The sequence below is a fragment of the Pipra filicauda genome, unplaced genomic scaffold (genome assembly GCF_003945595.2).
Source record: "Pipra filicauda isolate LSUMZ 115617 unplaced genomic scaffold, ASM394559v2 scaffold281_size1565311_pilon, whole genome shotgun sequence".
Classification (NCBI taxonomy): domain Eukaryota; kingdom Metazoa; phylum Chordata; class Aves; order Passeriformes; family Pipridae; genus Pipra; species Pipra filicauda.
This window is the reverse complement of record NW_024104400.1, coordinates 1112139-1136040: the sequence shown is the minus strand read 5'-3', so window position 1 is coordinate 1136040 and position 23902 is coordinate 1112139. Positions and strand designations below refer to the sequence as shown.

Below are 23902 nucleotides of genomic sequence, written 5' to 3'. Positions count from 1 at the left end.
GCCTCCTGAGCACGATCACAGGGCCTGCATTTCAACACCCAAGATTCATTAATATTTCCTGCAGAGTGTTCAGTAAGTAGCAAATAAAGCAGGAAGTGTCCCAGATGTTGGAAAGAAAAAATGGAATTATTCATTGCTTACTAACATCAAATGCTAATCTGAGAAAAGCATCCTTGAAGAAATCCTTGACTAAAATTCATCAGAGTGATGTGAAATCACTGTTTTAATTATGCATCTTTGAATGTATTTATTAGTCCCGGTTCTGATCTGACTTACAGATGTTTAACAGTGATAAGGGTCTGCTGCATCTTCGGAATTACTCGTGATTTATAATGACAAAACTTGGATCAGAATTAGGTCCTTGTCACTACTCTATAATATCCTTTCATCAAACTTCCTCACATGCAACAGATGAAAGCAAAAACGTGGTTTCTGCAGTTTCAGACCTCACCACTGAGCTCGTTAGGTTGGGGTTTGAAATTTCTCCTCCAGAAATGATGATTCTCGCACAAAACGTTGTCTGCCTGAGCTCTGCTCGTCACAGGAAACTTGAGAGCAAAGGGAACTCTTTATTCCACCAAAAAGGTGTTTGGTTAACCTTGTGCTGGCTGTAAATGTGGAGTTTTAATAGAGGAGTCAATTCTTCAGTTATGCAGCTCTATAATATCATTCCCTCTTATTGTTGTGACTATTAGATGTATATCTATATCTAATACTGGGAGATTTGTCAAACCTATGGGAAATAGGGGAATTTGATGGGGTTACCCAAAAGCTCAATACCAGATGACTATTGGAGAGAGACTGTGCTCAATACCAAAGATATTTAAAACAAAACACTCTCTATTCAAGACTGATTGAAAGCCACCTGTGTTTCCAAAGAATGATGGAGTTTTAAACTACTGCTTGTTCTAGAGCTGATCCAGAAAGAGCAGGTCTCCAGGGATGGTTTACTCCCTAAGGCATGACTGCATGATTCAGCTCAATGTATTCCATAAATGCCTTGATGACATTAAACTAAATTTTTTAAAGAACAGATGGAGAAAGTTAATAAATATTTCATTCTATAATATAAAACTCACTTCTATATTCACAACTTCAGGGATGCTCAGCTTCACAGATACCAATAAGTCTGATGGATTTCTTGCTGCATTCTCATTCTTCTGCCCTGGTGTCTCTTATGGGATCATCATTTCTGCATGCTTGGTTTGTTTTATGGGATCAAGGAAAGGCAAGTGACTGTAAATCTTGACCTCCTCTGCTCCTGGATTATATACTTTTATTCTTTGTGACCATAAGTGTTCGTCTCCACACTGAATAGATAATTAAATGGCAAAAATTATTCAAAGGGAATTTATAGTGAGAAATTATCCCTTGAAGAACTGATAGGGCACAGGCATAACCCAAGGAGATACCAGGAAAAAACCCAGTTTAGAATGGCCAAATAAAACACTGAAATATCTGTGTATTTATAAACGTCATGAAAACATCCATTTCCTGGGAAAAAACACGATCTTTACCTGCATATCCCAATTCTGTTCAAATAAAATTTCTATGAAGGGAAAACAGTGTGAATAGTGCTTAAGAACTGGAGACCAAGCCAGTTATTCATATGAAAGAACTAATCTTTCCATGTGGGAATTACAATTTCTCACTCTATGTATGCCATGAATCTTGTAAAAGAATAATTAGAACTTGCTCCAAAAGGAAAGAAATGCCAGACTTGAATAATATTTTGGGAAGAGCATTAACAAACAGTTTTATACTGCCAACAGTCTTCTAGAAGAGATTTACATTCCATTATTAATTAACTGTACTGAGTCAATAGCATGACATAAAGCTCAGGAGATGTATGTTTAGCACAAACTCTGACATTCAGGAGAACTGCACACATTTGGAGGAAGTTTGATTTAAAATTTATGCAAACGAGCTCAGCAAGCAAAGACCCCACAAACTACTTCAAAGCATCACCATCCAGCCCAAAAAACATGACAAGATCAAATCTTTGTCATCTCTCAAGTGTCTTTCCAAAGCATATTCCGTGTAAATTATATCCCCCCCCCCCCAGCACCTGGATGGTTTGGTGTAGAATTAGGGATGCTTTGTTCTTCTGACACTGCCACGTCAGACAAGGGGCACCTGAGTGATTGGAAGAATTTAAATATATCTAAATGATATGGAAATTGTCCTTGTGGAGCTGACTCCTGTGCAGAGTCCGTAGAATACGAGGTCCCACGCTGAGCTGGCTCACAGGGTCGACCACAACCAAGCAAAGAAAAAATACCAGGGCTATTGCCCCCTTCCCCTTTCCCCCCAACTCTGACCATCCTTCTGGCTTAGGGTTGAGAAACCTCACAAAACTGTGTCCAGGGAAAGTATTAAATTCAGAGTAACGACAAAAATTATTCCAAGGGAATTTATAGTGACAAATTATCACTTGGAGAAGTGATGGGGCACAGATAATCCAAGGAGATACCATGATATCATGCTATTGTTTCCACCTCCTTTTCCCTTAATTCTGGCCATCTGTCTGGTTTTGGGTCGAGAAACCTCACAAAACTGTCTGCAGGGAAAATATTCAATTCAGAGTAACGACAAACATTATTCAAAGGGATTTTATAGTGAGAAATTATAAGAACTGATGGGGCACAGGCATAACCCATGGTTTCATTGTCCCCCTCCTTTTCCCTCGACCCTGACCATCTTTCAGTTTTTGGGATGTGGATCCCCACAACACTGTGTCCAGGGAAAATATTAAATGTGGAGTAACACATTGCTGTAAAGAAATACTAATTAATTCAGGTTAAGTTTCATGCCACAGAAATTGGTTTATTCCCTTATTGAAAGTTAGGTTAGGTCCAGGTAAATTTGTATCTTCAGAATCAGGGCTTTTAAGGAAAAAAAAAAGTTTCTCGTGTTTCCCGACATCCCATTAAAAAGGTTGTCCTTTGACGTCAATTAGAGCCAGCTAAGGAAAAAAAATCATCCTTAATTGCTTTTCAGAAACAGACATTAGAATGTCCCCCTTGCAGCCAGATTCGATTACCTTTTACAAGAAACAAGGATGCTGGGAATGCCATAAAACTCCGGCTCTGCTGAATATGGATGTGGGGCTCTGCTGACAATCCATGGAGCTGCTTTTCCTTGGGCTGCAGAGAAAGCTCATGCAAAGCCCACAGACACCCCTAAACTTCTCCAAAATGTAAAAATGCTGAAGCTGGGTTTGCATCTGGGGCTGGTTTTGGGACAGCTCTGCAATGGAGTGAGGTTGGGAGAGCTGGGGGTGTTCACCTGGAGAGAAGGATCCACAGAGACCCAAGAACTCCTTCCAGGGCCTAAAGGGGCTCCAGGAGAGCTGAAGAGGGACCTTGGACAAGAGTGTGGAGGAACAGGACAAAGGGGACTGGCTTCCCACTGCCAGAGGGCGGGGTTAGATGGGATATTGGGAAGGAATTCCTGGCTGTGAGGGTGGGGAGGCCCTGGCACAGGTTGCCCAGAGAAGCTGTGGCTGCCCCTGGATCCCTGGAAGTGTCCCAGGCCAGGTTGGACAGGGCTTGGAGCAACCTGGGATAGTGGAAAGTGTCCCTGCCCATGGCAGGTGGTGGAATGAGATGGATTTAAGGTCCCTCCCCACCCAAACTATTCTATGGATGCTCAGTGCTCCAGCCCTGCCTCCACGTAAGAGCGAGTGTAATTTACCCTGACGATTATAGCTACAAAAACGATCTAGTCCTCAAAAACTTGTGCCTGTTTCTTTACATCACCAAAGCCTTCTCCAAACTTGTCTTACTCCAGGGACTCCATAATGTCTCTGCCCACCAGGAAGAAGAGGAGTCCAGCCAGCAGGACCAGGGGTACCCCGGCTGCAGCGAACATGAACGACCACCCGTAGTAGACGTGCACGGGGACGTCGTCCAGGCACCTCTCGCTCCTCTCCAGCAGGATGTACTTCTGGAAGTCAGCAGCAAACTCCTTCCACATCACGAAGAGAAACACCAGCAGGAGAAATAAACCTCCTGGAAAGGGAGACGGAGATGAGTTATTGTCTGCACATGGAATACGGGAGTAAAAGTAAGAAGAGATCTCAACAGATCTCCAGTTATCCCCGCAGGTCCTTCGGCCAAAGCTTACTGTCGCAGCATTGTTACCCATGATGTTTCTCTGCAGGTTCCTGTGGAAGCCAAGCCCTCTTGTCCTGGAGGAGACCACACTGTGACAAGTTCCTGCCCACTGACACCTCGTGCTTTAACAGTCAGGCTCTGCTACACCTGGACACGGGCACGAGGAGCCATCGTGAACACCACTCATGTTCTCAGCAGGGACCTGAATTCCTCTCCCAACGGTGCCTTTTTGCCTTTTGAATTTCTCTGAGATGAATGAGGAGACACCAAGACTCACTTTTTCCTTTTTTATATCTACCCTTCCAAGCACTGTTAGATCCAACTTCCAATTTAGAAATGCAAGGATATGGGAATCAGTCCTGCTGATGGCAACTGAACCTGCCACCCCCAGCAGGTACAGATGATCCTATTTTGCAAGGAAATAACACATAATAGGGTGGGAAAGGCATGTAGCCCCGAGATACCAATCTTAGATGGGCTACAAAATAACAGAGAAATAAAAAAAAAACAATAAGCAGCTTTTACCAGGAGGCTACAAAGACTTCACATGGGCGAGTGAGACCTCCTGGCCCTCCTGGAGCCAGACAGATGAGAGCTGAGGCCACACAAAGCCTGAGCAGTGAGTGCAAGGTCAGCATCTCTCCTGGAGGGGTCTGCTCTCCTTGGAGCCTCCCTGGCCTCGCAGGATGCCCATGACCCAAACAAGTCTCCCAGGAGACCTCCCCATCTCGTATTTCCAGCTGCATTCCCGTCGAAGGTCAGTGGGAAGAGCTTGGTCACATCTGAAAAGCACGTGGTGAACAGGCACCTCCTGGACCTGGGGCCTTCAGTGCCTTAATAGGAACCTCCTTTCCCCATAATCCAAGTGCTGGAGGTTTAGTTTCCCCCGTATGAAGCAGATGACAAAAACTAGAGTGGCCCAAATACTATTTACAGCATAAAATTAAAAATATATATTAGTCGTAATATATGTTGAATTTAAACTGCAGTCAGCAGTGATGGTGTGATGACAGGTCTGAAAGCACTTCAGTAATATCTGATCTTGGTACTTCACAGCCAGAAGCTACTATTTTTAAAAGGTGCTGTATAACATATAGATACAAATACACACACACACATATGAAAGAAATACATCACAGCTTATAATATTTTTATGGTAGAAGTGAACAGCTCAAAATTAATTCGGTTGACAAGTTGCCACACAGCTCCGTGGATGTGTTGTGGCTTCTGCAGGATTTAATTTCTCCCCTTGCCATTTTTAAATCAAAGGTAGTTGTAGCATATTTCATTATTCTCCCTGGCAGCTTATACACTCCAAAATCCAACTCTTTTGCTAAGGAAAGGAAGGGGGTAAAGCCTGATGTTGATTTATCTGCTTAGTGATTACTGAATCCTCAGTCAGAGAAAACATGCCAGTGTTTTACTGTGATTCTGTTTATGATGGATATAAACACCCAAAAATCAGACTTACAGGAAGGTAAGAGGGTTCAAAGTGCTCATTACGAGTTATACAGAAGTTGAAGCTACCCATCCTAAACTGTCACATCCATCACACTGCCTCCCACACCCTAAAAAATGGAATCTTATCAACAAAAAATCAGCGCAACCACATGAATACCCTTTACTTCACCCTACACTGTCATTTCAAGTGGTTTTCCCTGATGTGGAGAAGCCCTTGTGTTCGCTGGAGAGGCAGGCGAGGAGTTAAACAGCAGCTGCTGGAACATTTGCATGTTCATTGAGGTTTTGATACCACTTGAAATTAAGTGCACAAATAAATATTTTACACTTACCATGATAGTTGTATGCTTAAAATACCAATTATTCTACTGTAAGAAAACCATCGTGTGTTTAAATAGTCGCATGTCCTTTACAAAATACAATGTATTGATAAGAAGGCAATTAAGTCTTTATTACCGATGTAATTTAAAATTAAATTAATTAGATAGCAACTGAACCTTGAAAAGTGCTCTTTTAAAGATCAATTTCTATTTCATTAACTTATAATACCTATGGTAAGAGACACAAATGAAACCGTGGCCCCAGTGGGAGAGAGAACGTGGCCTGGTAAAGTGCTTTGGATTTCTCCTGTTTTTCTTTAAATAACCAGGAATTCTGTGCTGACTTGACCCAGGACAATTTAGATGGTGCAAGTCTCCTTTTTTTTTGAAGTAATCAGGTCAAAACCTTCCAGTTCTTACTGAGGAGGGTGTGAAAAGTCCCACAAGTGGTGGCCCCATCCCCAACCTCGGCAGGAGCTAAGGATTGGGATTGATCCCTCCCCTTGCCCCAGGAGAAGCGCCAGGCCTTGGTAGGGAAGCATTTATTATTAAACAGGTACTGGAGGTGATGGCACGGCCATGGCATCTAAATTAAGAATGTTTTCACACTCTGGGAAAATGACAAGAAACTGTAAAGTAAGCAGCCTTCTTCCCTGGAATAATTACAGCTGAGTGACAAAGAGTCCCTGGGATTTGCACCATGTCCTCAGCGAGAAGAGAAAATCAGAAGGGCAGGTGCAGCCAAAGGACGGTGGGAGCGCAGAGAAAGGGCAGCTCAACAAAAATTGCTCAGCTAAAAGTGCCGGTTTGGAGCACTCACAAGTATTCATGAAAGTGCCTAAAATTTGTCACCCTCACAGCCATCAGCAGACTCTTCATTGCAACAAAACCAGGAGCTTTCACCTCCATGTTACCAAAGTGTTTGGTATTTTTGTTTCAAAATGCTGGTTTTATTTTGGATTTTTCATCTTTTGAACAGGTCTCACTTTACCACCTCCTTTCTTGGATGCTCTGGAAAGTCATCCTCGTTTCCTGCCAGCTTTTGGTGTGCAGAGACAGATTCCCTCCTCCCTTGAGCAGCAAAATGAAAAACTGAAGAAAACGCAGTTTTTCTGCCCTAAAAATGAGACTGGCGTCGGCACCCACACCTGTGAGACAGGATGCATGTTGGGTTTGGGGAAGGGGAAGTGAAGACCTCATCAAACCAAACCATCCTTACAATGCTCTCAGCATCCCTGTGGTTTCTGCCGCTGGAAAATTACCCAGGTGATCTCTCTCCTTCTCTGCCTCTGTTCATCAGGATGGTACAGGAAAAAATTAACTGTGAAACTCCATCTCAGTGCTGATGAGGTCAATGGCATCTTCTGGGGAGGGGCTAATTGCAAGCAAATTGAAGTGGGGTATTAAATCTGTCTCCTTTGAACGCTGCAGAACGAGGGACCCCAGTGGTCCATCCCCCCCTCCCAGAGCTGCATCTTCCCTGTGGGTAAATTGGAGTCGAGCTTTTCCTTTCTCTCTCTTGACTTCCTTGTGACACCTTTATAGCTGCTAATTGTAGGGACAGGTGAGTGAACTCAATCTTTAACTCTTATTCTGTGGAAGCTACTGAACTTTTGTGCAATCTGCTAATTATGACAATAATGAACTTTGACTCCTTCTCCTCTTTCACCAGTTGCCTCTTAAGGATGTTAATAATGAGGAAATGGAGGGGTGACCTTCAGCTGCCCTTCCAGAAGTGTCAGCCTTTACTGCACGTGGGGAGCCTCAGACTGCCAAAGTGCTGCTGGATTTGGGATAATCTGAGCAAAAAATTCAGCACTTTAACTCACAGGACTGGGAAATCTGCCTCTTTTTTTCATGCTGTTGGGTCACATTGAAGAACAGGTTAGTCCCACCATGGGCAGGGATGCCACCCACTAGACCAGGTTGCTGCAAGACCTGGCCAACCTGGCCTTGAACACTTCCAGGGATGGGGCAGTCACAGCTTCTCTGAGCACCCTGTGCCAGGGCCTCACTTCTAATGTCTGAAAGGAATCAAAACTGAGGAGCACAAGGTAGAGAAAAGGAAGAAGTACAAGCAAAGTTGCCTCAGCATTTCAAAGAGTTTCCAAAAGCTGCAGCACAGAGTTCACCCATCTCTCTCACTGACACTGTAGTGATAATTAATCATGTTGTCATCTGACTTTTGAAACAAGGGGACAATTAGTCACCAGGCAGGATCTGCCACCCCCTCGGAAGCGCCGAAGCTCAGGCCGGGATGGCAAATACTGGAAGGGAAGCAGCACACTGGTTATTTACTTGTGTATTCCAGGTTTTGGGAGCAGGCTGGCAGGGAGGGCTGCCCAGCTGGGGCAGTGGATGCACAAATGCAGCAGCAGCAGCAAATGCCAGATGGGCTCTGGCTGCCTTTCCCAAGTCACCCAGCAGAGGAAATCAAGGGATGTGGCTCTGGCCCTTTGAAAGGGCTCCCAGAAACACCTCCCATGGAGCAGTCCATTGGTTACAGTGCTGGCACACAGTCACATTTGTCCCCTTGAAAGGACAAAAAAAAAGGCTTCTCAGAGAGGAAACCCAAAGGGTTTATTGAACAATAACAACCTTCACCCTTTAGCACTGAATTCCCCTGGCACAGAGGGACACGTGTGACTCCTCAAGACCATGTGAGGCTGGTTATCCATGAATGCTTGGGAGTGAGTTTTCAACACTTTTAGAGCCTTTTGGTGGCAAAAGTTACATCATTTTGCAGTGATTAACCATGGCTGTGCCGTCACAACCTCCACCAAAAGGAGGGGGTTCGTGGGCAGAATGGAGTTGCCTACGAAGGATTCCCTGAGAGGTCAACGTGGTGCCCCATCTCACCACCCGACTGCCAGCCCACCTTCCCACTCTACAGATTGCCAGCATTTTCACACTTCCTCGAGGAGAGAGCATTTCTGCAAGGGAGGTTAATTAACACTGACCCCCAGGCCATGATGAGAAGACAAGAAGTGCTTTCTCCTGCATCATCCCTCCCTCCACATCCCGCTGTCCCAGGGAAAGGGGTGGCTGGGGAGCTGAAGCTGTGGTGAATCTGTTGTTCCTGCTGCTTAGCACAATTATGCAAAAGATTTTTGGAAAGGATAACGAGAAAATAGCCACGGAGAGATGGAAGCTGAATCCATCAGGAAGCCAAGGCCAAGCAGGATCCAGAGACCTGAGTTCAGGATAAGCCCCCCCCAAAATAAAAGGAACAGCTGGAACACTAAGGAAACTTTGCTGAAAAACATCTTGCATCCTCCTGCTCTCATTTGGATTGAAAATACAGCAGGAAGTGTCTTCCAGCTGAACTCGTTCCCCTAACGACTGTTAATAACAATGATTGCTGTTCACATTGAAGCTGCATTAATACAAACTTCAGTTTTAACAGCAGCATCTTTGTCTAATGCCAAGAGGTTTATGTGATGCATAATCAGCTCTCTTAAAAAGTGTCACATTCTACGCCCCAGCCCTTTAATCAAGAAGTAGTCAAATAAAGTGCAAAAACAATGAAAAAAAAAGAAAAAGAAAGGAGATTTTCAGTCTCACTCGACACCCTTTTCTGTGATATCTCTGCCCAACGTGCAGAGTGGACACACTCCCTGGGGACACCTGCTCCCTCCCTGGGGCCTGGGTTACGGATGGGAAGAGAAAGTTTCCTGCCTTGGTACAACCCTTGGATTTTTATCCATTATGGGGTCACAACAGCCCCATGGAAAGCTACAGGTTTGGGGCAGACTGGCTGGAAATCTGCTTGGGGGAAAAGCACCTGGGGGTGCTTGACAGTGGCTGAACACAAGCCCGGGTGGGTGAGAGGCCAAGGGCACCTGGCTTGGATCAGGAATAGTGTCACAGGCCCTGTGCCCATCCCTGTGCTGGCACTGCTGGGGCACCTCCAGTGCTGGGGGCACTTCTGGGCCCCTCAGGACAAGAGAGACATTGAGGGTCTGGAGCGTGTCCAGGGAAGGGAACGGAGCTGGGGAAGGGGCTGGAGCACCAGGAGCAGCTGAGGGGGCTCAGCCTGGAGAAAAGGAGGCTCAGGGGGGACCTTCTGGCTCTGCAACTCCCTGACAGGAGGGGGGAGCCAGGGGGAGTCAGGCTCTGCTCCCAGGGAACAAGGGACAGGATAAGGGGAAACAGCCTCAAGCTGTGCCAGGGGAGGGTCAGGTTGGACATCAGGAGGAATTTCTTCCTGGAAAGGGCTGTCCAGCCCTAGCACAGCTGCCCAGGGCAGTGGTGGAGTCCCCATCCCTGGAGGGCTTTAGAAGACAGGTAGATGTGGCATCTGGGGACACAGATCAGCTTTGGGACCTTTCTTATTAAATATCTTCATTAATGCTTTCAGCTCTCCCCAAATTTGGGCACACTTAGAGCCCAAACTGAGAACAAAGACACTGCCTCATGGTTGATTTATGCCAGATATGAGGAAGCAGGACCGGGTGGAGGATCTGTAATTAAGCTGTGGTTTTTCAGAGAAAGGCCTGATTTCATTACCAAGTTCTTCACTTGGCACAGCTCAGCTGAGATCCAGCCTGGAGCTGCTTGAGTGGCAAAAGAGCTTTTTTCTGAGTTTGAGTTCCCGGTAGTGAAGCCAGTTATTCCTCTCAAATACAGAAAAGGAAAAAGCCCAAGTGATAATTCAATGGAATCATTTGTAACTGCAGTGGGAGTAATGAATAAATGCCTATTTTTAATTCATTTTCCTGCTGTGCCACCGCTTCATCTTTTCAGGTCTCCTTAAGCCAGCCCTCCCATTTTGGATGGCAGGGTTTGCCTTTCATCCCTCTGTGGGTTTCCAGATGTTAACAACAGAGGCAGGAGCAGCCTAAATGCAAAGCCTGACTTCAGGGAACAGAGTGGGGCTGATGCTGCACAGGCTTAACACAGCTTTACTCAAATAAAAGGCTCTGCCTGTCTGGGTTGCATAGAAGAGTAGAAAAAAAAAAAAAAAGCAGTTTTCAAAAATCTCAGCTTTGATAGGATTAAGTTCAGCCTGGAGAAGAGAAGACAGAGGGGAGACCCCACTGCAGTTACAACTTCCTCGAGAGGGGCAGAGGAGGGGCAGGACTGAGCTCTGCTCTGGGGGACCACGGACAGGACCCCAGGGAATGGTTGGAGTTGTGTCAGAGCAGGGTCAGGTTGGATCTCAGGAAAAGGTTCTTCCCCCAGAGGATGGTTGGGCACTGACCAGGCTCCCCAGGGCAGTGGGCACAGCACCAAGGTTGCCAGAGCTCCAGGAGGGTTTGGATGATCCCTCAGGCACAGGGTGTGACACTTGGGGATGGGCCTGTGCAGGGCCAGGAGTTGGACTTGATGATCCTTGTGGGTCCCTTCCAGCTTGGCATATTCTGGGGTTCTGTGAAGGACTATCTTGCTAAAGCCTGACTGAGCACAGAATAATGGAATTCCAGAATGGTTTGGGTTGAAAGGGACCTTAAAGGCCATCTCTTTCCAGGGATACCTTCAACTCATATGGCTCAGAGCTCACAGGGGTTTAATTCCAGGGAAAGGGAAGAGGGAAATAATTTACTCCAAGCAGTGCAGCTCCCACCAGAGCTCCCGGCAGCACCTCATCCCCCTCTGCCTCCCCTGCATTCCATGCCCTTACCTGAGAGCAGGAGGAATCCACCTCCCACTTTGTAGGAGTGGGGGCTGACGAAGGGAATTCCACAGACCAGCAGGAGCCCCCCCACCAGAGCAGCAGCCACGGCCAGCAGGATGAACGCCGTCCAGAACCCTCTGTACACTGCACAACAGGAGGGGAGTCAGGCAAAGGACACCAAAAGAGGCTTTCTTCAGTCCATCCTTGAAGATCTTGGACTTCTTTTCTAACCTTAATGACTCTGTGTTTAACCAACAGCAAAAACAACCACCTGCAATGGTGTCGTGTCAGGCAGAGCTGAGGCTCCTGCTTTGCCTGGAGCTGGTGCAAGTTCAGGGTGAATGTCATGCCCTACATAATGGGACTGGAATGAGTACAAGGGGTTGGGAGGGTTTGCCAGGGAAGCAGGTCACAAAAGGGGGGAGAGGAAAGGCCACTGTGCTTAGCTGGGCCTGGAGGAGGATGGAAAAGCTTGGTAAGAAAGGAAAGAAAACAGCAAAATTTGGAGAGGTGGAATCAGCCCAGAGCTTTGTTCTGTTTTAATTAACACTTAGGGAAGGTGCCAGGTTCCTGGTTTAAAATAAGGGCAGTGTTTGTTGGCAGGACTGCAGGGAAAATGGGAACTCCTGATTTCCCCCATTAATGGCCTTTGTGACTGAACAGAACAGGAGAGGGGAACAGCTGCCTCTTCATCCACTGAGCTTGGGGCTTTTGCTGTGACTTCGGGCAACCACCCCACCCGGGGCTGAGCAAGCTTGTGTCCATCACACCCCACAAGAGGGGACAGGGTGGGATTCAGTCCACTTATTTCAACCTCCCTGCAGCCAAGTCTCTTCCAGTCACTGCTATAAAGCTTAGCCAAAGGTGGTGTCTTCTAGCAGAGACCCCCCCCCCATGCCCCACTTGCTGCTCCCCTGATTTATCTGATCCCCTCAGACCAGCACATCTCACTCCTCCTGTTGTTTTTCAGAAGCTCTAGTCTGAGAGATTTAAGCCGAGCACGAGCAAGTGGGTAATGCTGAAATGATTCACACTTGAAAGAAAAATGATACCGAGGAGATGCGTTTTCCTCATTTGAAACCATTTTGTCAGGAGAGCCACTTAGGCAGAGATAAGTATCTTGAACTCTCCAAAACCACTGAATTCATTTTCATGTTTAACCTCCCGTCACCCGTTTCTCTCAGGGAGCCTCAGAGGATGCAGATAAGGCAGAATTATCTCTGGAGCAGGTAATAGCTGGAGGACCCTTCTTCTTGGACAGCCTCCTGGTCTGTCAGCACTTGCAAATGAGGATGGACTGGTTAAAAACGAAAGGAGTGTTAACTGCTCTCTGCAGCCCCCGTGGGCGCTTTGCAGGGAGTTGGGGCAGTGGAGGATCCCGGTGCTCCCACCGTCCTAAATGTGGGGGCTGAGACATCCCCCTCATCTCCCCAGGGATCACAGGGGTGGGTGGCAGGCAGAGCTCCCTCCCCAGCACCTCCATAGAATCATTAAGGTTGGAAAAGATCTCTATGAACATCGGGATCTTCCTGGGACCTGTCCCAAGAGAGGCAGCTGGGCAGGGTTTCATAGCCGGGGCTGACAGACAAGGGCAGATGCCTCCAGCCCTTTATTTAGGACAGGAAAAAAAGTGTGTTTATCAGTAAGACCATTCAGAAACTGGACGTCATTCCTGCCTCTCCTAAGCAGGAAAAATCCCACTGCTTAATCCGTGTGTTCGCTGCACATCCCGCACCCAGCTCCTCCACCTCCTCCCATCCACAGGTCCCTCGTGTCCATTTGACACCACGGTGTGTTCCCCGGGGCAGGAATTCTGCACAGTGCAGCAAGAGAAACTGGCTGCTCTCCCTCACATTCTCCTACTGACAATGTGGGGTTTTTTTTAATTAATTTCTCATAACAAAAAAAAAAAAAAAAAAAAAAAACTAAAAATAAAAAAAGGTACTGCTAAAGGCTAAGGAAAAGGTCAAGATGTTTGTTTGTGCAGAACGTCTGCCCTGCATCCCCGGAGGCAGCGCAGACTGATGCACACTATTTAAAGAAATCAATTCATTTCAAAAAAGATCATTGAATTAATTCTAGCTGCTGCCACCAATTTAGCAAATTAAAATTCCTAACAGCAGCTGATTCATTAAAGAACTCGGAAAATATAGAGAAACATAAATAAAAAGGGAGCTGGTTGAAAGGCAGCTCTCCAACCATGCCGTGTTCAGGGTATTAAACATAAGCCAGTCACTTATGGGGATCTTCTGACAATTTGGTCTTTAACTGATTTTCCAGTGTTTGTTTATTTTGTCTTGCAATAAATCAACACCAGAGCTCTCCCAGGAAGCCTCACTCTAGGAATGAGTCAGCACTGGCATAGGTTTGGGTTTTCTGGACGAAGCCCTTTGTCTCCAGCTCCTCCCAGTGAGCGAGGAGGTGGGACAGAGTGGATTTAATCTCCTGCCTGGCTCATGGGAGTAGTTGCTGAGCACACAGTGGGAGGGTGCACAGCTCATGGCCAGGAATGGCAGGTCTGGAGCAGAGAAGATGTGGGAGAACATCTTGATGTGCCCACGGTTTGTGGCAGCTAACTAAGCAAGGCCAGTGTATAAAGGAGTCTTCCAAAAACCCATGCTTGGCCACAGGCATTTACAAGGGACTGACACACATCCCAAATCTCTATCCAATCCCTTGGGAAAGGAGCTGCTGGGGGAGGAGGACAGAAACCCACCTGCAGTTGTGTCATAGGAGGGGTGGGGAAAAGGTCCAAGAGCAATGGGCATGGGGAACAGGTATCCATGCATGCAGAACTTGGGGTGTGCTTGGCTGGCTGAAAAAGAGTAAAAAAATTCATTAAATCCCTGTTTGCTTTTGTTTTCTGCAGAATCACCATTACAGCACTCACATGGGGACGTGCTGTCGTGTAAAACCTGCAAAACCCTCACTGAAATCAGAAGGCTGAGGAGGAAAGAAGGAGGGTAAATCTTGGTTAGATAAATAAAATAAATAAAAACTGTGAGAGAGGGGGGATATCAGAGGATCTGGGTCTGCTACTGGTACATGTTCTCATTTTCATAATCTGAGTCTTAGGTGGATGTAAATCACGAAAGATGGAACAACTGAAATCAGTGTAAATATTCCCGTTGTTTTCCTCCAGGGAATGTGCCAGAACACCTGGAAGTGGCAAAGGTGTTTGGGTACCAGAACAGGGCTCCTTACAAGATCTCCAGTTGGTGAGAAGGAAAAGCACAATTAGAACAGAAGTGCCCCATCAATATTAATACCACTGAGGCTTATCATGATTAACAGTAATAGAATGAATGTTAAATGAATTAATTAATGGTTGGCCACTTATTTAAATATGTTCCCCAGCTCAAAGGAACACTTTATAATAGGTGGACATTAGTTCATGCTAAATTGACTATGGAATACCTATTGAATTAATTATTACATCCACGAGAGCAGCAAATTAATTTGCCATGATCAATCCTATTATAATAAATACATAGAGAAGCAGCACAAATTTGCCAGTTATCAGAGTGAGTCATTTCACTTCAGGTGACATTACATTACGTATTTTTATACAATGTAATTTGATAGCAAACTCCCTCTCTCCAGCCTGTCCTTTCCTCATCAAAAACTTTGTGTGAAAAACCTCACGCGGTTCAGTTGAATGGTGGCAGTGACTATTCCTGCAAGATTTTACAGGGAACAGGTCAGGGGCTGGGGGAGACAGCAAAGTCATTTGAAATTTTAATCAATGCAGAGTAGATTTATTGTGGGAACCTGCATTATTTGCAGCCCTAGGAGGCCACTGTGCTGCTCCACAACCACATGAGCACCTCCGAGAGGGTCGAAGCCCCAGCGGGCACAGGGTCAAGGTTTTAGTGGTGTTTAAATCCAGCACCCTTCACTGCACAAGGGCCACCAGTCAGCAGCAGCTGGGGTCTCAGAACAGGTTTCACCTTCTCCTTCAGTTTGTTTGGGGTTTTTTTGCAAGAGTAAATGTGCTTTCAGAAAAAAAAACAATAATTATTTGATATCCCTCTCTGTTTATTCTCACGTGTAATTTGAATGACCTTAAAAAAGCAAAGCAGGCAAGATCTTAAAATAAAGAGCATAAACACATGTGTTTATGGCCCTCCATGGTCCACCACTGGTCCTGAGCGTGCAGACACCACACATGTGCATGTCCAGCCTCCCCTGTGCTAAAATCAGTGGGAGATGGGAATGCTCAGCACCCTGATGGTGGAAAATAGGGTGGAAAACAGAAGACCAGGAAGGGCATGGGCTCAAGTTTAGCAAATTTAGCTGAACACAAACATCAAGAGGTATGTGAGGAAGGGTTCTGGAGGTATATGAGGTGGGTTACGAGGCCACCACTTCATAAGACTTTGAAAATGATTTATTAAATGGCACAAAAATGTTTCTACATTTCTGTGAACAGCCCTCTGAGAGCAAAATCCAAGTTTAAAAAAGAGCACAGAAAGGACACAGAAAGGGTGAGCCAGGTTTGCTTTTGGGAGGGAGACAATGAGAATGAAAACCATGAAATAAAACCATCTCAGCATCCCTGGGAGCCCTCCTTGTGATCGTTTCCCACTCAAACCATGAGCAATTGCTGTGGGTACAGGGTGGTGGTATCATACTCACTGTACCAGAAGGTCCAGATGGTCTCTGGGTGGCCCTCACCAAAGAACCAGCACCTCCAGAAGAAGCCCTCGTGGTGGAAAGTGAGGATCTCCTTTCTGGTCTCTGTCGGCGTTTCAGCCTGTGGAGGAACAAAAGTCCAGCTGACACAGGGAAGATCAGGGTACAAAGTGTGTATTTTCTTGCTTGGACAGGTGTTGCTTTCATTTTCTGACAGAGTTTTCATTTGTTGTTTGAGTTGGTTTGGGGGAACAAGGAGGCAGCTGCTGTTCTTGGCTTTCTGTATCACAGCTCCAAAAGGTTCTGATAACAAATTATCCAAAATCCAGACCTGCACAAACCAGCTTCTTCTTTAATATCCTTAAACCACTGATGGCCAGAGCTGGATGGGTATGGCAGGGAGCTGAGCATCTGGGTGTGTTCTACTTCTTAAACCCCTTCCTTCAACCCCCAGACCAGACCTGTGAGCACAAGGCTTCAGTCTTTCCAGAAGGGAAGATACTGTAAAGTTTAGCCAAGGATTATTTGTAAAAAAAATTGCTAAAACTACAGCCAAAATCAATTTTATCTTTATCATACACAGTGTGGTAAAGGAAACATGACTGCAACAGAACTATGTTTTGTGGAGGGTGGGGAATGTCCACATGGGAATGGACCTTGTGAACTACAGAAAGGAGATGGGACTCAACAGGGAGGCGCTGGAAGGAACTTATCATATCATAGAATGGTTTGGCTTGGAAAGGACCTTAAAGACCAATCCCTTCCATGGGCAGGGACACCTTCCACTAGCCCAGGTTGCTCCAAGCCCCGTCCAACCTGGTCTTGGACACTCCCAGGGATGGGGCAGCCACAGCTTCTCTGGGCAACCTGTGCCAGGGTCTCACCACCCTCATAGCCAAGAATTCCTTCCCAATATCCCATCTAACCCTGCCCTCTGGCAGTGGGAAGCCAGTCCCCTTTGTCCTGTCCCTCCAGACCCTTGTCCAAGATCCCTCTCCAGCTCTCCTGGAGCCTCTTTATAGGCACCAGAAGGGGCTCTGAGGTCTCCCTGGAGACTTTATACTCCCCTCACCTCAATGTTTTCATCCATTATGGCAGATTCCAGAGCTCTGACCTGATTCTCCTTTTCCTTTCAGGATAAAACACTGACTGTGACAAGGGTAACATTCAGCCCTGATCCCCCTCAGCCTCCCAAGTCAGCTGGGTGGCTGCTGACTTGGTGCATCCACAGCAATTCCACTGTTTGCCAGCCACTCAGCCCATCCTTATCTGTGAGGAACAGCATTCGATGGTTTAAGAAAGGACAGAGAAGGTAAAAACACAGCAACAAAAATAGAAATAATAGAAACAGTGTCTGAAATAGAAATAAAATAGCTCAGAGGGAAGAGTAAGAGCAGCTCCTGTTTCTGCCTGGTGCCTTTGAAGTGGCTCTGCCTCGGTGACAGGCACGGCAACACTTGGCCAAGAGCGTATCTGAAATGTTTGAGATGCTTATTCACGGCGTGCAGTGAACCATCTCTGCTCTCTCCACTTTAAAGGACAACAAAAATGGGAAACAATTAACATTGTCACTTTCCAAGTGCTCAAAAACAGCAGCACTTCTCTGTCCACAACTGCCATCGCCAGGGCTTTACTGTGCTGACTGAAATGGTAAAGATCCCCTCCCTGTTTCACCTCTTCAGGCAGTTTTTCCATCATAATGGGTTTTTTTCTCAACAGAGAAAGTCATTTGGAAACCATGACTCAAGCAAACAGTGCCCCACGTTTGATTGTGGGATTCTGAAATGAAAGGAAAATATTTCTTGCTGGCATCATGATGCTCACCCAGGGTGAGTCACCACACGAGGGAAAAAAATCAAGCCTAATTGGATTGAACTTTGAAGTAACAAAAAGTCTGCACACAACAAGGATCTTCCTGTCATTTTGTAATTGAAGCCACACATTGATCAGCACAAAAACATTTTGGAGGAGTGGGTGGCTCGAGGAACTGAGCTGGCTGTTATTTCATTGAGGAGTCAGACAACAGCAAGTGCAGTGAAAATCCACCTTTAGAAAGGATCTGTGAACGAGTGACACCAGTCCTTGGCACTAAAACACCAAACTGTCCTTCAGAAATTACATTTTTCACTAACTAAAATCCGCAATAAACCTTAATTTGAAAATATACAGGTCTCCTCTTGTTAGATGGGCAGGAACTTGTCAACACTGCTGTGCATTTGATGTTCACTTTTGTTTTCTGTCTCTGCTGCAGTTGTATCACTTCAGATGTAAGTGATTACCAAGCCCCACACTTTTAAATATGAACTAGTTTTAAATGAAGAAACTACAGAGGGAGAAATCTTTTAATGGCAAATATCAGCAGATATCTTTTGTCTTTAGAGGGAAATGCTGTCAACAACTAAAGCTCTCACATTTTTGCCTTTCATTCCCTAATGTTCATATCTGCCAGATTACAGAGGTGCTGTCTTAATGTTTCCTAGACACACTTTACTCCAGTCAAAATGCTCAATGCCATGGAAAAGCCTGTTTGCATTTTAAAAAATTGAAAGTTCTAGCTCGGGCTGACGTTTTACATTAACAGGTCACTTTGAGCAAAAATATTGTCACGGACTTAAAAATTTTAAATTATTTACAGAAGTTAATTGTTGCAGAGCAAGACAAGATTCCAGAGCTCACCTCCCCGGTGCTCAGAGTGCTGTTCTCATGCTCGAAGACGCCGCAGGTCTCCGTAGCCAGGAGCCAATAATCTGTCCCAAAGGCGACGAGGAAGAGCAAGACGCCGGTGCCGCCGAGGATCCCGGCTGCCAGGGCAGCTATGCCAGCCTTCATGGGGCACCACGAGGGAATGGGGGATCAGAAAAGAAGAAAAACCCTAATTTTTCCTGGGTGGCTGGAAGAGAGGGGCGAGAGGAGTGCTATTTTTGGCCATGGGGGATGATCTCCTGGCTGGTATGAGTTTCAGTGGGTGGTGGAACGGGACTAAGAAAAGCAGATGACCTGGTGGAACCAAACAGCTGTGGCATTAAGGATCATGACAAATCGCTCTGGAGGCAGAGCAGGAAGGGTTCCAAGTGAACACATGGCTGCTCGTGTCAGAGGAGAGGAGCAGGGAGCCCTCAGTCACGGTGCACAACTCCCCGGACACCAGGGAGTTTTTAACAGCCTTTCTGCACAGATTAACAGAAGATGAGCCTGGTGTGAGCAGAGATGAACTAAAATATCTACACCACACCCTGGAGCCCTCAGTGTCCTCAGCCTTTGCTGTGAGACACCTCCAGCTGTGTCCTCACAAGTGCAGTAGAAGTGGCACTTCTGGAACGTGCTTCTCCTTCTTCCTCTGAACAAAACACACCTTTCACATCGAGTCACCCCAGAGATCCAAGAATAACCCTGAAATACTGGTGATATCCTAAATATCCCAGCCCTCTTGGAAGAGATGCACTCAACCAGTGCAAACACCTCTACACCAGGCAGGTCCACATCAAGCCACACCAAGCAGGTGGACACACCAACACACCTGGGGTGTCTTGCTGTGCAGCTGTAGGATGATGTTCCCTCTCCTGCCATGGAAGAGTGGCCTATACAGCACCCATTCCACTGCCACCACCCCAACCTGCTGTGGGAGAAGTGTCTCCTGCGGACGAGGACATTCCTGAATGGAATTTCATTGCCATTTGGTTCCTAACATTTTTGGCTCCTGCTGGAGCATCTGCTGTAGATCACTGCCAGGAATGGGATGCCAGACTAGGAAAATTATAATTTCTGTAGGGCAATAACTATATTCCTGTGACATGCCAGGAGGCTGGGGGAGGAAATTCAAATGACAGTGAAAATCAAGTTCTGATTTTCTAACCTCAGCCTAAATCACGACCTGTTCTAAACAGGGGGAGGGATGAAATGTTGACTTCCCTATCCTATGGGAATTTGTATTGCCAAATTAACTTCCAAATCAATTTAATATTTAAAGTTACTCGTGATCATATGGGTATCTTAGAGCAACTGCACACTGGTTATGGAACCTGGAGAGGGTTGGGTATAATTTTGACTACACTTGTAGCCAACTGTTGAGGTCTATGGACTGATGGATATACTCAGTCTTCTTCTATAGGCATGACAGACAAATTATAATAATTTCTTCTATCCTCTGCATTGTTTTTACTTAAATATTGCAGAGGTAGCTGTTAAACAGCACGTCATACCTCTCTCTTCCTCAGTGTCACAGGGGCAGAGCTGCTGTTTGTTCGACCTGAACGTGAGCACGAGGCATCCCGTAGGATCCAGGAGGGAGATCCCTGCCCAGAGAAGTCCCCAAACTGACACAGGGAGAAAGGAAAGGTGGGACAGGTCACAACTCAGCCACAGCCCTGTGATTCTGCAGGAATAAACACACACTGCCCCTCCATGGGCACTGAACTCACCCTTCCATGGTGTGCTGCCACCTCCACTGGAAGCACTCCCAGATCCCGCGATGGGTTCCCATGCAGGTGCTTGTGGTCAACTCTCCCTACACCTCCACTCATCCCATTCCTACACATACTAACCCTCTCCCAGCCCAACCCATCCCAGCACATCCACTCTTTTTCCATAACATACCCATCTCAGTTATCCACAGTTATCAGTTATCACAGTTATCTCAGTTATCAGTACCTCACAGCTGCAGTGAGATGAGCTCCTTGTATTGAGCATAAAAGGGTTAATGAAATACAAATCACAACATATCTATCACCTAAATCATCAATCAGTGTAATTTCAGTCACCATTTAAGTAACATGGAGTTCTGGTTCAACCTGTCTGAAGTGACGAGGAGAATCCTCGTGATCTCCACCTCAAAGCTGGGCACGACTGACAGAGGAGCTTTGGCAACTCTTGAAGGAGCTCAGCAAAGACAAGGCCTTGCATTTTTGTAGATCACCCTGCAATTGCACCAAATTAAAATGCAAAGTGGGCACTTGTGCATTTAAAATTTAAAAAAACAAAAAAGGGATTAATGCACACTTCCACATTTCTGGGTGTGTTTTGAGTCAGCTGTGTTTGGCATTGCTCTATTTATGCTAATGCACATTCCCAGTTAGTGCTGTTTGCCATTTGGAAGGTGTCCTCAGCAATTCTGGGTCCCACTGGCACAGAAACCCCTGCATGGCTGAGGCAGAGCATTGCTGGTGCCCAGCCTTGGCTCCTCACGGGCTGCCTCGTGCCCAGTCAAACATCTTCCAAATTCCTGGGCTGTGGAAGAGGAATTGAGTTCACAAGGTCAAAACATCTCTCTGTGCAATGACTGTCCCACTCCTGATGGGTGTTCCTTTTCAAGGACAGGTTGGATGGAGCTCTGAGCAACCTGGGACAGTGGAAGGTGCCCCTGTCCATGGCAGGGGGTTGGAACTGGATGATCTTTAAGGTCCCTTCCAACCCAGACCGCTCTGTGATGATTCCATGATTCCTTGGCACAGCCTCAAGCACGTGCTCATCACCTTCAGGGTCTGAAAAATTCCTGGACACGATGGACAATGAGACCATGTGGTCTCTCCCACAGCCTGTAGAAACTGGTAATGATGTTGGTTGTCCTTTGCAGCCTGTGTTGGGATCTCTGGAAAGCTACACCAAAGCTAGGGAGGTGTATTAACTGACCACCACCATGATCCACGCAAACTCAGACACAAATACCCTTTAATTCCCAAGGAAAACAACCCACCCTTCCCTCCCTTACCTCCTGTGGTGCCAGCAGGGACCTGCCTTCAGCATCCTGTTATCCACAGAGGTCAAACTCTGGTGCCACCAAGGACAGCCCTAGGACTTAGGTGGAAGGAAGGCAAAGTTATAACCCTGAGCATTTTATTACTTCCTATTTGATCCTGATGATTTTTTCCCACTTATTTCAACTGAAATTGTGAATCTCCAAAACAAACACGTTCTAGCAAGAAGCTGGGGCAAGTCAGCTCAGATTTTTCCTAGAATCAGTGTTTTACCTTTTGACTGATCAAAGGCTCCATCAGCACAGTCTGTGTTGTCGTTATTTCTCGTGGTTTGATCTCACAGGAAAATTTACATTTTATGTAGTTAGAGCAACATATTTTCACTTTTTCCTGCTGAAAGCAGAAATTTCTTGGAATTTGATGAACAGATGAGATTTCAGGGCTGCTTGTGGAGACTCCCCCAGGTCCCTTTGGAGATGTTCAGACCTTTCTGCACTGGAGCTTGGCCTGATGATCACGTGTGGTCAAGCCCTGGAATAGGCTGTTCAGGGCACTGGTGGAATCACCATCCCTGGAGGGATTTAACAGCCATGTGGATGTGGCACTTGGGGACGTGGGTTAGTGGTAGACTTGGCAGTGCTGGGGGAACAGTTGGACTCAATCTTAGAGATCTTTTCCAACCTCAATTATTCCGTCATTCCATGATCTATCACACTCTGAAGGATGTTCCACGCAGTGTTTCCACAGGTAGGTGAGGTGAACGTCTCTCATGAGTCTCTTCCTCTACTGTTGTCTCCACAAACCTCAGAACAAGGAGAAACCAAAGACAGCAAAGCCAACCAGACCATAAGTGCTACCCAAGCACTTCCAACTTTGCCTTGGAAAAGCCACCAAAATCCCCAGATGGTCACAAAGAGCAATCCCCCAGCCTGACCTGTGCTGGAAGGGAGAGGAACAGATACCCATGTTGACATTTGCCCCTTTAATTCTGCATTACAATTATAATCTCCAGTTCATCTCCATCACATGCTCCTCTTTCATGTCTCCCGCCTCCACGTCTCTGGGAAGAAGCACATAAGCCTGGATGTTGAAAGATCCTTAATGTTTCCTAGGAGGTTGAATCCCCTGCAGGACTTGATGTCAAAAGAGAAAAAAGCTCAAATTTGCCTCACCTGCTTCTTAAGCACTGCTGGGCCTTTCCAGGATTAAGCCATTATAATCTCCTTAAGCAGTTGTGAAATTAAATAAACACAAGAGTGATTTTCTGCTCAAAATACAAATATTAAAACAAGTCCACGTGCTGAAATGCCTTTTGGAATTGTGAGTGCTAAGGAGATTTTGCCTGATTTTTGAAGGGGCTACTTGATCTGTGTGCTTTCTGAGTTTTCTGAGGTGGCTTTTGGGCTCTCACTTTGCCATCAGGAACAACTTCTGCCCATTTTAACCTGAACTTTCCAAAGACTCCTGTAAACTTCCAGAGTAAACACAGAGCAATAACTCTCTGAACTCCTGAAGGAATCAAACTGATGCAATTTATTTCCACAGAACCATGCAATATTCAATGATACACTGAATCCGTGTTTTCAACACTTTTTAAAGGACTAAAACCCTGGAAAGAATTAATTAGGCACGCTCTGAAGCCTGAGCATTTAACAGTTTTCCACTCAGTTGTAGAATTTTAAGACCACCAACACTGGATACTGGCAAAGATTATCAAAGGTATTCTGGGCTGAAATACAAACTAGTCAGAGGGCTTGGCCACTGAGCAGCTGGAAAATGCTTCATGAAAGCTTTAGCTGGGCTTTTATATTTTGTAAAGAAATTTTAAGAAAAACTCCAAAGTATCCAGAAGGTTAAATTTGGAGCAGAGTGACTCATTGGAAAAGTATGTGCTGCAGGGAATATTGTCTTCTCTGCAGATCAAGCAAATGGTTAATGCAGCAGAGGGGTATTTATGGACTGCAAAGTGGGGCTGGAAGGGAATGATGGGCTGGGATGTGTGCAGGATCCAGCCAGTGCATGGGAATGTGGGGCTGGATGGAGCAACTGCCACAGCCACGA

At 46.0% G+C, this 23902-nt stretch overlaps 1 protein-coding gene and 1 long non-coding RNA gene across 2 annotated transcripts; one reads left to right on the top strand and one right to left on the bottom strand.

The window, feature by feature from the left end:
* Positions 1 to 3647: 3647 nt before the first annotated feature.
* On the bottom strand, positions 3648 to 18980 carry LOC113990286 (transmembrane protein 182-like). Its single transcript, XM_027725551.2, has 5 exons — positions 18828 to 18980; positions 16155 to 16272; positions 14233 to 14331; positions 11523 to 11660; positions 3648 to 4013 (listed from the first exon to the last, which is right to left on the bottom strand). The coding sequence occupies exons 1-5, from the start codon at positions 18978 to 18980 to the stop codon at positions 3784 to 3786; spliced, it is 738 nt and encodes a 245-aa protein (XP_027581352.2). The 3' UTR covers positions 3648 to 3783.
* Positions 3779 to 7010, top strand: LOC120323537. Its single transcript, XR_005564074.1, has 3 exons — positions 3779 to 4068; positions 4165 to 4512; positions 6879 to 7010. It is a non-coding gene; the product is annotated as an uncharacterized LOC120323537 (long non-coding RNA).
* Positions 18981 to 23902: the final 4922 nt, after the last annotated feature.

Coding starts and splice junctions, on each gene's coding strand:
- LOC113990286 (XM_027725551.2), bottom strand. CDS start 18,980: ATGAAGGCTGGCATAGCTGCCCTGGCAGCCGGGATCCTCGGCGGCACC. Junction 11,661..14,232: donor CTCCTATGACACAACTGCAG/GTGGGTTTCTGT, acceptor CCTGTTGTGCAG/TGTACAGAGGGTTCTGGACG. Junction 4,014..11,522: donor TGGATTCCTCCTGCTCTCAG/GTAAGGGCATGG, acceptor CTCCCTTTCCAG/GAGGTTTATTTCTCCTGCTG.